The following is a 15,196-nucleotide window of genomic DNA, read 5'->3' on the forward strand; positions in this document are numbered from 1 at the left end:
ACCAGTCTTGGTGACTCTGTTTGATACTTGAAGATTTAGCAGGTGCGAGCGTTTTTAAGGTTCAAGTGTAAGGCACTTCGATAAAGAGTTTAAGACAATTTTTTCATATGTCTATTAGAAATTTGAATTCTTAAATATTATAAAGACATATAAAAAATTATATCCTTTGTATAGGAGATTCCTTGTATACGTTCAGTGCTCTGTTCATTCTTACATATGTGTACCTTTGAAGAGTATTTACATGTATCGAAATATTCCTTGTACATAGTTGTTTCCTGTTTAAATAAGGAGAACATTTTTTGACAAAACAGCTGGGAAATAATTTTAATAAAGGTTACCTTAAGACTCAGACAAAAAAGGTTATGTGGTAAACTTCAAAAAGGCCGAAAATGAAAAATACACTGCATGAAAATGTGTAGCGGATATTTAAAATCTGATTACGTAGTTAGGCAGGGACAGATCATCACGAGTGTCGAATTCCGCGCACGAGTGAAATCTTCAAGCGTTCTTGGCACGAGTAATTACATTTTGATTATTCACGATAACCCATGGAGCGGTGTTTTCTCAGTCACAATATACATTTGCCTTAACTCTACATTGAATTGTCAGCATCGTTTAAAACGGATCATGTTATTGTTGAGAGAAACACCTAAAAGTAGGGAAAAAAATATTCTGTCGACTATATTTTTAAAACAGATAAAAACGAATAAATTTCAAACGTGTCAATGTTATCGTTGAATAAATAGTCCTAATTCTGATTAATTCGACAATGAGTGTGTTCATGTCAGAGTTTTCATTAGATAATCCTAGGGAAACAGATATGCACGAAACAGATATCGCTTAGATAGACTACAAAGAAAGCTCTGTTGAAAATTAAGTGTTAATACTGTGTAACCTACATTAATATAGCCATTTGTATACTTTTTCCGTTTGGAAGATTTACAGTTGATACACGTCAGGTTAAATATAATAAGAATTCCGAACTTGATATAGGTATGTATTTTCATGGGTTGGTCAAAACTGATTTCAAATGTAGCTGGACATGCATTTATATTGTATAATACTTCGTTAGATTGTATCGTTAACCCTGTTAAAATTAAGAAGGAGATCAAAACGCGTTTTAAGGCTATTTAAGATCATTTTAAAAGAATTTAGATTATTAACAAATGAGCTGTGAATCTATACCCACTATACAGATTCTTGTAACAACTTGCTTTGGAAGTAAAAATTTAACTTCTGTCTGCAGTTAAAAGCATTCTTATCAATACATTTAGTAGGAAACTGAAACTTAATCAAGTTTTAAAAGGGTACCAAGTCGTCCCATGGTCGTTACTTGAAAGGCTTTTCGGCATTCTAAAGGTTGTAAACTCCGGACTTAACAGCAGACGATATTCACCAGGATTTCGAAACATGCGATTCCGTTTTCTTTTAATGGCATTTTAATTAGACTGACCGTTACAATTGTCTAATTCTAAAAGTTTCTTTTGTGTGTTTCGACACGGCATACATCATATTCATACGATATCTTATATTGAAGAACTTAGATAGTTTAAACTTATGAGATATTTTATGGACAACTTGGTGGGTTTCTAAAAAAAGCAGAGGACGCTTTCCCTACCGGTGCACCTGGTCCATGCTCCCAGTTTTTTTGTTGAAACCGAGTTGCTCGGTGCTTATTTACTTTTTATTTTGGTTATTTCATGTTCTTGGTTGTGTTGGGTCTGTCTGTTTTTCCTCTCTAGTCTTTATTCTCGGATGATATTCTTTTGAATTCTGCTCGAATCTTGGTTCCTTAGATTACTCTTGGAGTAATACAAGCCTTTTGTTTTGTTTTTTATGATTTATTTCAATCTCTAATATGTGTCCGCCGTGTTGGCTTCACACATTAGAAGTGAACATATATTACCCTGGAAATGTATAACGTTTCCAATTAATAAGAAAAGCATTAAAATTTACTGGTGTCATATTGTGTGTGTTTGTGTGAGCATTTTTCTACCAAAAAATAACAAGCTATTTATTTTGCCATCTACGAAACACATGCTGTTCTATATCTAAGGAATTATGCCGTGTAAAGTTTGCAACTATCATTCTTCCTCTAAAACTGGTGTCCTGCAAAAGTATATGATATGAAGTAATTTGATAAATAGATTCAAAGGAAAAAGAACAGAATAAGTTTCAAAATGGAAGATTCGATGACAGATATGTAGAAAGGAAACAATCGCGGAAAGACAGCAAAAACACATGCGCACACACACATCTTCACATCAACTTTATCGTATTTCTATTAATTTCTTATTAATATAAGAAGCTTTTTTTTGTTAAATTGAATCTACATTCAGATGAATCGTATTTTAAATAAGATAATATCCTCCTTTCAAATTTACGAAATGTCAGCTAAAGTCATGCGTGTTCAGGATTTATAAATCCTGGCATGCATGTTTGTAAATATGTAGGTAATCTTATACAAAATAAACTGCTAAACTGCATTAATATTGAAAGATAAAGATTTCTACTTCACAACATGCATTGAAATATCTAGCGTGATGAAAATCATTCATGAAATGACATGAGTGTTTGTAATAAATATACAAGTGACAACAACAAAAACTACCAAAGCGTATTTAGTTTTGCTAAACATTTAAATACCGGGGTATTAAAATACATTTAAGATTATTCATAAACTAAGGTACAAAAATATGATATTGTTTTTATAATCGGTTATTTCTTTTCTCAATACCGCCTTCCTACAATAGACAACCAATCAAAACTCAGGTTCGACACATGCCTAAGAATCAATATCCAACGTAAACCTTGTGCATGTATATATTTACTTTACTTTCGTATTACTGTTTGGTGGTTTACACAATGAGCTAATTTACTTTCTTTTCAGACGGGATCTTTCATGGAAGATATCTTAACAGTACGACAGAAAGGATCGTGTCGGCGGCGAGAAAGAGTGTCGTTTTGGTATAAAGTGGACTAAAAATGAAAGGCAATGCGAAGATTTTCTTCAGCTTTAGCATTCAGAAATATCCGGAGGTGTAAACTTAGTTTCGGAATATGTTTTCTATTCTATGTTATATTTGTTTTGAACGGATATTTAAAAGATGGAGTTTTGCCTCATATTGAGGAAGAGTCAAGAAACAATTTAGAAAAACCGGATTTAGCTAACAGGAGACACAATCGGAATTTGCAACATCTTTTGCCCCAAGAGGTAATTGTGGGTAGAAAACGGAAAGTCTTAAAATCCATTACTGTCAGAGGGAGCTCAAGTGCTTTGGAAAGAAGTCAAAATAAAAATTCAACAAATTCCAAAGAAGAAGATTTAAGCCTTTATAAAAACAAATTGACTTCGAAAGGAAATGAACCACATACTTATGTAAATTTAAATTCAAATGGAACTAGGATTAATCCTGTGACAAAACGACTCCCTAGCGCGATTATCATTGGTGTCAAAAAAGGTGGAACTAGAGCTCTGTTAGAGTTCCTCAGGGCGCATCCTAATATCAGGGCAACAGGTCCAGAACCTCATTTTTTCGACAAAAATTATGATAAAGGATTAGAGTGGTACAGGTATGTATATGGCACGAAGTAAGAGTTATCCGCGGTCTTTAAGAGTCAATTACATACTTCATGACAAATGTTACGACATGTGTAACACCTATGGGTCCATATAAAGAAGAAGAAAGAGTAATCATGGGAACTAATATTCTATCAGAAATCAAACGAGTGTAATCCAAGGACAAAGACCAGGCACACACAACAAAGAACGTGAAATAACCAAAATAATACGTACAAAACAACAAAAGTAAATGAGCAAATCGAACTTCACTAAAAAGTGGTTTTGGATGCGAATGTCGCTCTTAATAACACCCCCACCCCCAACCCCACCCCCACCCCACCCCCAACCGTTATTACGAAAAAAAACATCGGTTTACTTCATGACAATTGCAAACTTTCGAACGATCCTCTGTTGTATATATTTGTGCTAAATCCGTTGCATTAATGTAAAAATGTTAATATTGTTCATCTAACGTTAGCTCAAATAGTAGAGTTTCTAGTCGATGGCTACAAACTATGTACTAGTATTTAGTAAGATATATATTGGAAGAAGGAAACAAATATTTGTATATTTAGAGGTATGCAATCAAAGTGGAAACAATGCGATAAATTCCATTTATGTATTATAATCAGTAAGTGAAAGGTGTTTTGAAGTGCATGATTTATTGCCAGGGGTGAAAGGTCACTGATTTCAATTGCATTAATTTGCTTATACCTCTGGTGCAACCAATTTAAGTGTACCATTAAATATAATTTGACTTACTTTGAAAGCAAGGCTTTTATTGCAAATTACTGAATTTTTGACGCTCCAGCTAATGAAATCCGCCTGAAATATGCAATTATAATAATTAAACCCCAAGTGGATCGCGTGCATATGGCCATGAAAATTCCATACCAAACAGCTGTATAGTCGAGAAATAGGAAATTTCTAATTTGTGTCAAATTACGTTTTTGTGGTAGTTCATTTTCTTCGGGCATGTAGACAAGAAAAATGTGGAATGTTATTCATTAACAAACTGTAACTTGATTCAATCTAACCACAGTAGCTGAAGAACAAGTATTGTATCATTCAATTAATTTACCATTTTCACTGATGTAAATGAAGAGGATAAACTTAATAGGAAAATAAACAAGATACTATGAGTTAGTGATTGGAGGGAAAATTGAATAACAAACCAAAGAAAATACTATTTTAACATGAAATTAATTTCAGGTTATAAATCTTTAAAGTTCGATTATTTAAGACCCCCTCCCAAGATGTCATTTTTCTTGTTTGAGAAAATTCTGAATTGAGGTCATCGATTTGACAGTAAATCTTTTAGTAATGGAAAGGATTTTCTAAATTTTACAGATGATTTGGTGTCTAATAATATTTTAATTAGGCTTCCATGTGGCTTTATTGATCAGCATGGACTTTCTGACCATCTGCCTCATGTTCAAATCGCCCTTAGTTCAACTTCGTCCAATTATATACATATTATGTGAACATATCCTGGAATCGAATACAACGCAATGAAAAAACAACAAATTCAAGTAATTCATTTTTAAGCAAAACAACAACTTACAACAAAGTTAATGATAGAATGACGTTTACTCCATAAGTTTGATCCACAAAAAATAGTCGAGTGTGTATTTTTTTTTCTTTTTTGAAGGAGACGTTCGCTGACTATTATAAGCATATAAAGAGTTGTATATACCTCAATTAATGCAAACTACTACGTTATAAATGATTAATGTTGTGAGCTCTTGTGTTTTCTCAATCGTAAGCGTGACGAATTTCTTTCCTAAGCACTAGAATACCCGTCGAAATCGTGGAGTGTTTACAATAGCTTTGTGTGTGCCACTTTTTTTTTTTAAATCGTTTTATTCATTTCTAATAATTTATCAATTATTACAGTTCCAATAACAAAAATTTCAAAGTGATTATAAATGTTTTATCATAAACCATTCATATTCACTGGTAATTACTTCTACTTAACTGTCTAAAAATTCAAAGCAAACAGCTTTTAATCCGTTAATTAAAAATATTTTCTCATGATTGTTGTGCTTAAATTGAGCGGGGTACTTCAGGCAAAGTCTAACTTATTAATCAAGGTTTGTAATTTGTTACGTCCGAGCACACACAAAGAAATATATCATTTTAATAAGCTTACTTAGAAAAACCCCCTTTTTTCTATTATAATGCATGTATATTCAATTTGTACAGTTGGTAGTAAATTTTACTGTACGAAGGTTATAATGACTTGCTATTGTAAGTAACGAGATACATATATAACCTGACCACTGAAGTTATTTATTGTTTAAGATTTAAGTTATACACTGATGCATTTTTTTCGTTTCCCCATATCCATTCTTTTTTCCATTGGTCAATTTAAAAAAAGAACCGACTTAATTTCCAAACCTACTAAACGTAAGGTATATCCCAAGCAGATAATTCAGTCATTACTTTTTTTAAACATTCTCATATGGTATAAATTAGTTAAAAATTGAAGACACAGTTTTTAGAGAATAGATGATTTAATGTATAAGATGAACATCGTTTTTTTATGTGTATTAAATATACCAACAATGGCATGGAGAAACTTTAACCAACAAGACAATGATGTTAATAGCTGGTGTTTACCCTGCCTACAAATGTATGTGCGAACACCTCTAATTTACTTTTCTCTCATTTTAGTTCTTTTTTTTCGTTTATACCTTAATAACTGTGCGCGTGAGCGTAAATCAGCTACCTCGTTGTACATGGTACTTTAGATGAAGATTTAACTATTTTTGGGAGGACTAATGGCAACTAATATGGAGTTACAATAATGCATGAAATTACTTTGACAATAAAATTATCTTCTATCGTCTCCTTTGTCCAGAGTAATAACTTAATATATTTGTCATAAGGGCACAAAATTTTTATTCTTACGTGTTTGAGAGTTAATGAATTTTATCAATCCTCTGTATACAACATCTACTGCGAATTTAACTGTATAAAAGGTTAAACATCGAAAGTCAATATTATTTATTTACATAAATATAAAATTCTTCCCGAGGGCCAGGATCGATATACATAGTTACTAATTATTCTAAAAGCATATTAATAAGTAATTCTGTTCAGAAGTCTGTTACCTCCAATGTACCAGTAGAAGTTACAAATCTCATTTCTGACTTTGCGGGTCAATGTTTATTACAGTATTAGAGCATATTTTCTATTCACATAAAAACCATCTGTGACAACTTTCAATTAGCCCTTTTCTGTTGGATCTGTTGAGTTTTCTGAATGAGCATTGATCGAGGTGTTCTAAACAAATCTCATTTTGTATACATCTACGATATTAACGATTTGTTAATTCCAACGTGGAGGTATTTGTACCGGGGAAGTATCGGAATTTGTAGACGTAAGAGTTGAGCAAAAACAGAAAGAAAGGGCAAATGTTAGGTAGGGGCTATTTTTTTACGGAAATGAAAAGCCAAGACTGAAACGTTTATGAGTTGTTAGTTTTTTTAATATCTGGAACTCTCACTTTTAGAAGAAAACAAAAGGTATTTGCATGTAAGATATTTCATTTCAATTGTCAAAATGATGATGCACTGAAATTAGAGTTGAATTAAACACAAGTTTTTCATCCTACATGTTTTGTGAAATTAATCGTTATGTCTGGAATGAAATACAAGTATATATTGATATTAATTTTTTCCTGTGTACTCTAGGGATTTTAGAATTTGCATGTATAAAAATAAATTACGAATTTGGAACGAATATTTTTTAAACTGCGAATTTATGAAATGATATTGGCGAAATTTGAATTTGACAGCTTCTGAGAGTACTATATGTAAAGGCATTCCCAATACACTTTCAGTTACCCTAAGAGGTAGTATGTGGGTGATGATATCCCAAACCTGAATTATTTTTATGGTCAACAAAAATGAAACTACATGGTAGAATTGTATGGGTTACATATAGGAGTCGTGTTAGTCATAGGAAACAAATGATATACGTAAAATACAAACATGCAGGTAAAAAACGAGAGCTTCACAATTTTAATTAAAATAACGATAATTTTTCGAAGAAATTCACTTGAATTAGATTTCAAACAGAAGGTAAATGTATAAATTTCATGTCAATACACACGTGAAAATCATGCGGAGCTCTTCACACGGAATTATACAGTGATTTTTTACGGAATATTATTCATATGTATCACTTGCTGTTGATATAACGTACTGCATTACAGTGTTTTTAAATAAACACCTAGAAGTCTGACAAACAGGTCTATTAAAGTGATCTATGAGATATGCAACTTGAATTTCTCTGATATTTGATAGTAAATAAAACCCATCAATTTTCTTTTAGTTTAATGTGTTTTCAAAATGTGCGGAAAGTAAATATACCCATTGTAAAAAGTTAAGGGCCATGATATTTTTATTTGATGTAATTTATACCAGGCTTTGTAAATGAAAATTCTTTATTCAATTTCGATAGACTAAAAAATTTGCTATAGAAAACTCAACTTCTTTCAAAACGTATTATAGATCAAACGTAACCCTAACACTTTATATGTATGTCAATTCGGTGTTGATGCGCCTGTTAAGTTTGAAAAGCGTATTAAATTAGATTTTTATATTTACTACATTGAGGTTAGAGGGCTAACGTAAACAGCTTACCTATATTCAGTCCATGAATATAGAAATGGAATTAGAATTTGCCTACAATGTGATTTTAAATATGCATTAAGCGGTTTAATATTTGTAAGGTACTCCAGGACCGTCTTGACCTATTGCATCGTACAAAGTCCATTTACAACATGGAGGGGGTTTAATTCAAAGCTTTTGATCTAGGGTGGTGGATATATTACATGTATTTTTGCCAAAATAAATACTAGTACAGTAGAAACGTTTGCCATCCATAATTCTACTTTATGTAATATCATTCTAATGAAGACTTCCTTCATTTTTAGGAATCTAATGCCAGACTCTGACGAGTCACAAATTACTATTGAGAAGACCCCTGGATATTTCATCACAAAAGATGTTCCGAAAAGAATTTCGAAAATGTCGGCAACTGTGAAGCTAGTGGTTGTAGTAAGAGATCCTGTCACGCGGGCTATTTCTGACTTTGCTCAAATAGCATCCAAGTCATCAAAACCTCAAGCATTTGAAACTATGGTGTTCCGTGATAATCTAACTACTGTCGATACCTCAAAAACAATAGTCAAAGTCGGGATGTATGCAAAGCATTTGGAGCGATGGATGAAATTCTTTCCTCTCAAACAGTTCCATTTCGTAAGTGGTGAAAATTTAGTCAAGGATCCGGGTACAGAAATGATCAACCTGCAAAATTTTCTTGGACTTCCGCTTGTAATTACTCATGACAATTTCTATCATAATCAGTCACGTGGTTTTCCATGTATTAGGAAGAGGCCGAATAGGAAACCACATTGCCTTGACGAAACTAAAGGACGAAAGCATCCCTTTATCAACCCATGGTCTATAAGCGCTTTAAAAGACTTCTATAGACCATTTAACAAACGTTTTGGGAATTTAATTGGACAAGAATTTAACTGGACTTGATTTCCGTTTGTTTTAAAACGTTGTCAGTGTGCTTTATGCAATTTTCATCACATTTGTCACACCAGTGCACCCCTCCTCTCATTAAGTTTCATGGAATTTATTTTCCTTACACAAACTCTTGTGTACCATTAGATTTTTATGTACAATTTGTCATACTTTTATTGTTATAAGTTATTGATCTTTGTTATAAATATGGAAAAATATGAACCGTCGTCTTTCATTTCTCCCTTTACTCCGGAACAACTAGCTACTAGAAGTAAGTTCATTTCGTGTCTAAAATGGTATTTAATTTTTTTTTTGTCTACTTTTGACGCTACTGTATGATTCGATGCAAAAGGGGATTGAAGCAATTCATTTAAAACAACAACAACAACCGAAAAAAATAATAAAAATAAAAACTAGTAAAACAATTGATAGGTGTTTTCTCGTTGTTATGTAAATGTTACAACCGTTTGATTGATAAAAAAACGATCTATTCTTCACAGCAATTCTTTTTTGCACTTGGTGACTTTCTCAAATGTAATTGTCCATCATGAGTTCTGCAATGTCCTTTCATTTGATATGCAATAACCCTACTTTCTATTAACTTTAGCATTTTGCAGCTATTAACCTCAATATGATTCTTTTTGGTAAAACAAAATTGATATTTGTGATGTATTTGTTACGATCTTTCATTTGATGTATGACAACCTAACAATATAAAAAAAGTATTTTCTGATGGACCCCACCCAACCTATTTTAGGGGGACAAAACATCGATATTTCGGATGTTCGCTTTAAGACCTTTCATTTGACATGAGACAACCTTACCTTCAAAGAACTTAATATTTGCACTTATTGACCCTACCCTTTGAACATGTATGAAATATCGGGGTTGAATCTTTGATTTTTGAAATGTGCTCATTGAGACCTTCAAAATGATTTATCGTATGACCCCCTACGATACCTGTTAAGGTGTTTTACAATAATATGCCGATTGGTGATTTCGATCCTATTACCAAATACACAGGTATACCCTATATCGTATCATAAATGTCGTTGTTCGACCCTTTGTCTGATCATTTTGTCGGGATGTAAATAAATCATGTGAACGCAAAGAACATCTGACTTTCCCAAAGAGCAAGATGCAAAAAAAACTTCAAAAGTGTTTTAACAATAATTGACTTCACTAAGATAGTTTTCGTTACAAAACTCGAGTTTAATTATAGAAGTCGATTTTGATTTAATTGTTTATATTTGTTATCCTTTTGATGTACGTTACATCTTCAGACAAAATCAAATCACTATTTCCAAATTACAACCTTTGCGTGAGTGAAACATCAAGATTAGTAAGTATTGTTCGAACATACACGAAAGCCATGCAATATATGACCATTCTGTACACAGTGCAGTATACGCAGAAAAGTTTTTAAAATACATGAAATGCACATCATAATCATATGACAAATTTCGGTATGTTGAACACACGTGTTTCAAGGAGTAATCTCAGTCTCGCCAGTTACATTACAATCACCTACATAGAAAATCGAAATAGGAAACCATATGTAGCACCGACAGGTTCTAAGATCAGTCCCTTTTAGGGACAATTTTAACATATACATAAACATTAACATTGTTCCAAGTGTTATATCATTAATTTTATTTACAATCCCAACGTTGGCTAAATTTCTAATTTTCGCAGGCGATTTTAAGAATATTTTGAAAATAGTAAGACATATTAAAATGTGATCAATTTTGTTATCTTTTGATTATTTCTTCCTTTCAAAAAGCTAAACAAAATCACACTGTGCAATTAAAATTGCAGTCCACATTCATAAAATTTCGTAAATTGCTACCAAACTGTAAATATTTATGTCAGAAGTTGTATGTGTTATAAATTGGCAAATGTCTACATTTTACGATATTAGAGACGTTTCTCGTTACAAAATTCAGTGTAACATTTTGTCAAAAACTGAAAGATAAATAATGACTACCTTTAGTAAAATTGAACTTGAAACATCCAGTTTATAAAACCACAACAACAAAAGTTGGGGTTAAAAACGTACAAAAATACTCAGATGAGAACAAAAGATAGCGAAACAAAAACCCAATTGTGATGATGACAAGTATTTATTGCATACTTTCAAAATAAATGTTAACACTACAAGGAACATAACATTAGTTTAACTAAAGAATTGTGTGTTTATAGGGAGTTCCTACCTTGTGTTCACCATTAAAGTTTGATGTAAAGCCGTGTACCCCAATACGACGCTACATAAACTACTACTGTGGCTTGTTCTGTATGAAGTTTCTGTCTCCTGAAACATAATTTCTCCTTGGTTATTATGTTCATATTACTACAACATATCGCAGCTTACATAGTCAAGCATAGAATGTTGCCTTTGGTTGATACGTTTTGTGGAATCGTAATCTCTTTTTATTTGTTTTTCTTCCGTCACTTATACAGAATTGTTGGTTTGTTTTCTTTTCTTCCGTTACTTATACAGGATTGTCGGTTTGTTTGCTTTTCTTCCGTTACTTATACAGGATTGTTGGTTTGTTTGCTTTTCTTCCGTTACTTATACAGGATTGTTGGTTTGTTTGTTTTTCTCCCGTTACTTATACAAGATTGTAGTTTGTCGGTTTGTTTTCTTTTCTTCTGTTACTTATACAGGCTTGTCGGTTTGTTTGCTTTTCTTCCGTTACTTATACAGGATTGTCGGTTTGTTTGCTTTTCTTCCGTTAATTATACAGGATTGTCGGTTTGTTTGCTTTTCTTCCGTTACTTATACAGGATTGTCGGTTTGTTTGCTTTTCTTCCGTTACTTATACAGGATTGTTGGTTTGTTTGTTTTTCTCCCGTTACTTATACAAGATTGTAGTTTGTCGGTTTGTTTTCTTTTCTTCTGTTACTTATACAGGCTTGTCGGTTTGTTTGCTTTTCTTCCGTTACTTATACAGGATTGTCGGTTTGTTTGCTTTTCTTCCGTTACTTATACAGGATTGTCGGTTTGTTTGCTTTTCTTCCGTTACTTATACAGGATTGTTGGTTTGTTTGTTTTTCTCCCGTTACTTATACAAGATTGTAGCTTGTCGGTTTGTTTTCTTTTCTTCCGTTACTTATACAGGCTTGTCGGTTTGTTTGCTTTTCTTCCGTTACTTATACAGGATTGTCGGTTTGTTTGCTTTTCTTCCGTTACTTATACAGGATTGTAGTTTGTTGGTTTGTTTGCTTTTAGTGTGGTTATTTAATTATTTTATTTTATTTTTTTTACCTTATCTGCATCTGGTGGCATTCAATTAATGAAAAAATCTCTTTCTTGGACTTCCTCGTCCAAGAAACACCCGTCGATTTAAATTGTGTGAATTTTGGTAAAGTCATAAACTCTTTTTGAGATGTGTGCCAGTTATGTGACATGACCTCATATACAGTCAGCCTCATTCGTAAGCTCATGGGGATACAATAATGTATTTGATGCTGACAATGTTTAAGAATGCTTACATAAGAATGTATTTCCTGCAATTAAAGCACATGTATAATAATAAGATCTGCACATATAACAAACCAGCAAGTGTCTGTTGTATGATCTATTACCACTGACGTTTGTGGATCGTCCTCGTCAGAATACATGTCGGACTGGCGTCTTACCAGGCTTATAAATCTCACAAGTTTTTCATATGTTAATTCAAATACAAGCGATATACTAAAATTTTGAAATATATATTTCACCGATATAAATATAAGCATGCTACACTGTCATTAACTGTAAATGATATGATCGTTACATTTTTACATCCCAGTATTATTCTAATCATGTTGAATTAGTTTCTGAGGACATGTATAAATTCATTACATACGACTATATAAAAAACAAAAGGAATTTGAGCGCATAGAGTTCCAACAAGTAATTTCGTTTTATGATAACTATCTTTATCAGCCGTAAAACAAATCCCAATAAAAACCCTAGGAAATGATAGACCTATATATATACCAAATATTATGACCACCGCGCTACAGATGTCTGGTACACTGTAATTGTCTTTTATTGACGTAAAAATAACTTGTAATCATTCGTCATTTGCACAATTTGCAATAATATAATTATAAAATTTAAAAGCATGTTATTACTCTCAATGCTATCTATTGGAACTAAAATCACACCTAATGATTTGTAGTGTGTCTATGTGATTGTGGCTGTTACTGTTAAGTGTTTTTTTTTATTATTATTATTTTGAAAGACTGCAGTTTTTTTAAGTTTTTGTTTATTTGTTTGCACATACAGTTTTATTTTGTTTTTTGTTTTTTGTTTTTTGTTTTTTTTTTTTTGGTTTTATTTTGTGATACATCGCAATTGGGATATGTTTTAAAGATTCCTTTAAAGTTTCATGAAACTCCATTCAGTGGCGTAGGAGCAGTAACGAAAGAAAGGAAGGACGGACACAAATATTACTATATAACCCCACTCAAAGTGTGGGTGCATTAAAGGATTTTTTTTAGTTTCTTTAGGAAACAAAAACTTATCAAAATACGTCCAGCTACGAGCCATGATAATTATTACAATTAAATAGCTACACAGTGTTTTGTGTTAGTCAATATCCTATCACTGGCTGTGTATAAAGGTACTCAAATCAAACGTAAAAAACAATCATTTTTGTATATCGCAACTTCAACTCGATGAATAACTACATTTTTAACATATGTTCTCATTAAATTCTACTAAAAATCTGTAATAAACGATTTGTACTCTTTTGATATACCTTAAGCACTTTTTTTCTTTTGGTGACACGTTTTTCAGTCACGAAGGGGATATTGAATCATATGTAATTCATTAAGGTCCACTCAAAAGGGCTCTGTTCTTTTTCCATTTTGCTGGGCCATCAAATGGAGGCGTACAAACGTGCAAGACAGGTCAGGCTCGATTTCAAATCCGGTCATACCAACAAAAAAAAAATAATAATAACAAGACATGATTTCCGTCAAGAATCGCATGAAAATCGGCTAGTTAAAATTATTAACTACAATTGTATATGCACCAATCCATCTTGTGATATTTCCAAAACAACACAGTTTTCAGAACATAGTGTTTCAGTCATAGATCTAAATAGTTACCTACGTAACCAACCAAACAATTTTCAGTGGTAAAATGTTTTCCATTAAAATCATTAATGATCAGTCCAAATGCCCCTACTTACCTACATGTAATTGGCCCAAGGCGAACAATCTCGGAAAAATCAACGAAGAACATATTTATAATAACTTTCTTGTAACCAACAGATTAAATGTAATGTTGTAGTTTTAATAGAGCCTTAAGTCAAGGAATGAATCTTGTTAAAACATACATTGGTTCATTGAGCTCTGTTATCATACCGAAATCTTTAATATGAAATCTTCCCAGGAATACAATTAACACACTTCCTTATTCTCTGTCTGATACCGTCTTGATCTTGCATATTGTGTCTGTCATCAAAACAAAAAGAAAAAAAACAATCAAGCAAGAGTGTGTGTACTTTAAGAAGCTAATTAGTAATTGTCTTCGCTACCATTGTATCATACACATGCCCCAAACAAGACAAAGAGCATTTCACGCCGCGTTGTTAGAGATATGTATATGGGAATTTTGGTTCGTCTGTCTGTAACTTACACATTAAAGATATGGATACATCATCATGAAAATATACACATCTTTAAGCAAAAAATAGTTCATGCCTTTGTATGGTTCTGAACAACCCAGAGTGTGGACAGACTCAAGCTCAGAACAATGGTCGATTCTGTTAAAACCGTGAAATTGAAAGTGTGTTTAAATTTCCCATTTGTTTTGGGGTTTACCAAAACCACACTGAACACCAACAACCAAAAACCATCGCGTATATTTGTGATTAATTTACCAACCAGTATTGAAAAGTCCCCTTTTCCCAGCGAGTCAATGAAAATGTATAATGGTAGTTATGACAGACTTTTTACAACTTCAGAATTATGACGCGTAAAGAAATACTGGGATTCAAAACCACGCTTTTCTTCAGTAATGATATACATGTACTGTAGGGCAAATCCCCTTTATCAGAGGTCAAATGACATCAGCCGAAGTAAAGTAATGATA

At 32.5% G+C, this 15,196-nt stretch overlaps 1 protein-coding gene and 1 long non-coding RNA gene across 2 annotated transcripts; one reads left to right on the forward strand and one right to left on the reverse strand.

Annotated features, from left to right (window-relative positions):
* Window positions 1-1,782: 1,782 nt before the first annotated feature.
* LOC148618698 (uncharacterized) lies at window positions 1,783-12,759 on the reverse strand. Its single transcript, XR_015921411.1, has 4 exons — window positions 12,601-12,759; window positions 11,319-11,416; window positions 4,325-4,387; window positions 1,783-2,109 (listed from the first exon to the last, which is right to left on the reverse strand). It is a non-coding gene; the product is annotated as an uncharacterized LOC148618698 (long non-coding RNA).
* Window positions 2,786-9,323, forward strand: LOC148618699 (heparan sulfate glucosamine 3-O-sulfotransferase 6-like). The gene is made up of 2 exons (XM_088577857.1): window positions 2,786-3,573; window positions 8,508-9,323. Exons 1-2 carry the CDS (start codon window positions 2,996-2,998, stop codon window positions 9,118-9,120), a joined length of 1,191 nt encoding a protein of 396 aa, XP_088433983.1. The 5' UTR covers window positions 2,786-2,995; the 3' UTR covers window positions 9,121-9,323.
* Window positions 12,760-15,196: the final 2,437 nt, after the last annotated feature.

Source organism: Perna viridis, chromosome 4, assembly GCF_037379345.1.
Source record: "Perna viridis isolate PV_CMFRI_1.1 ecotype Kerala chromosome 4, ASM3737934v1, whole genome shotgun sequence".
Classification (NCBI taxonomy): Eukaryota; Metazoa; Mollusca; class Bivalvia; order Mytilida; family Mytilidae; genus Perna; species Perna viridis.

Coding starts and splice junctions, on each gene's coding strand:
- LOC148618699 (XM_088577857.1), top strand. CDS start 2,996: ATGCGAAGATTTTCTTCAGCTTTAGCATTCAGAAATATCCGGAGGTGT. Junction 3,574..8,507: donor AAAGGATTAGAGTGGTACAG/GTATGTATATGG, acceptor CTTCATTTTTAG/GAATCTAATGCCAGACTCTG.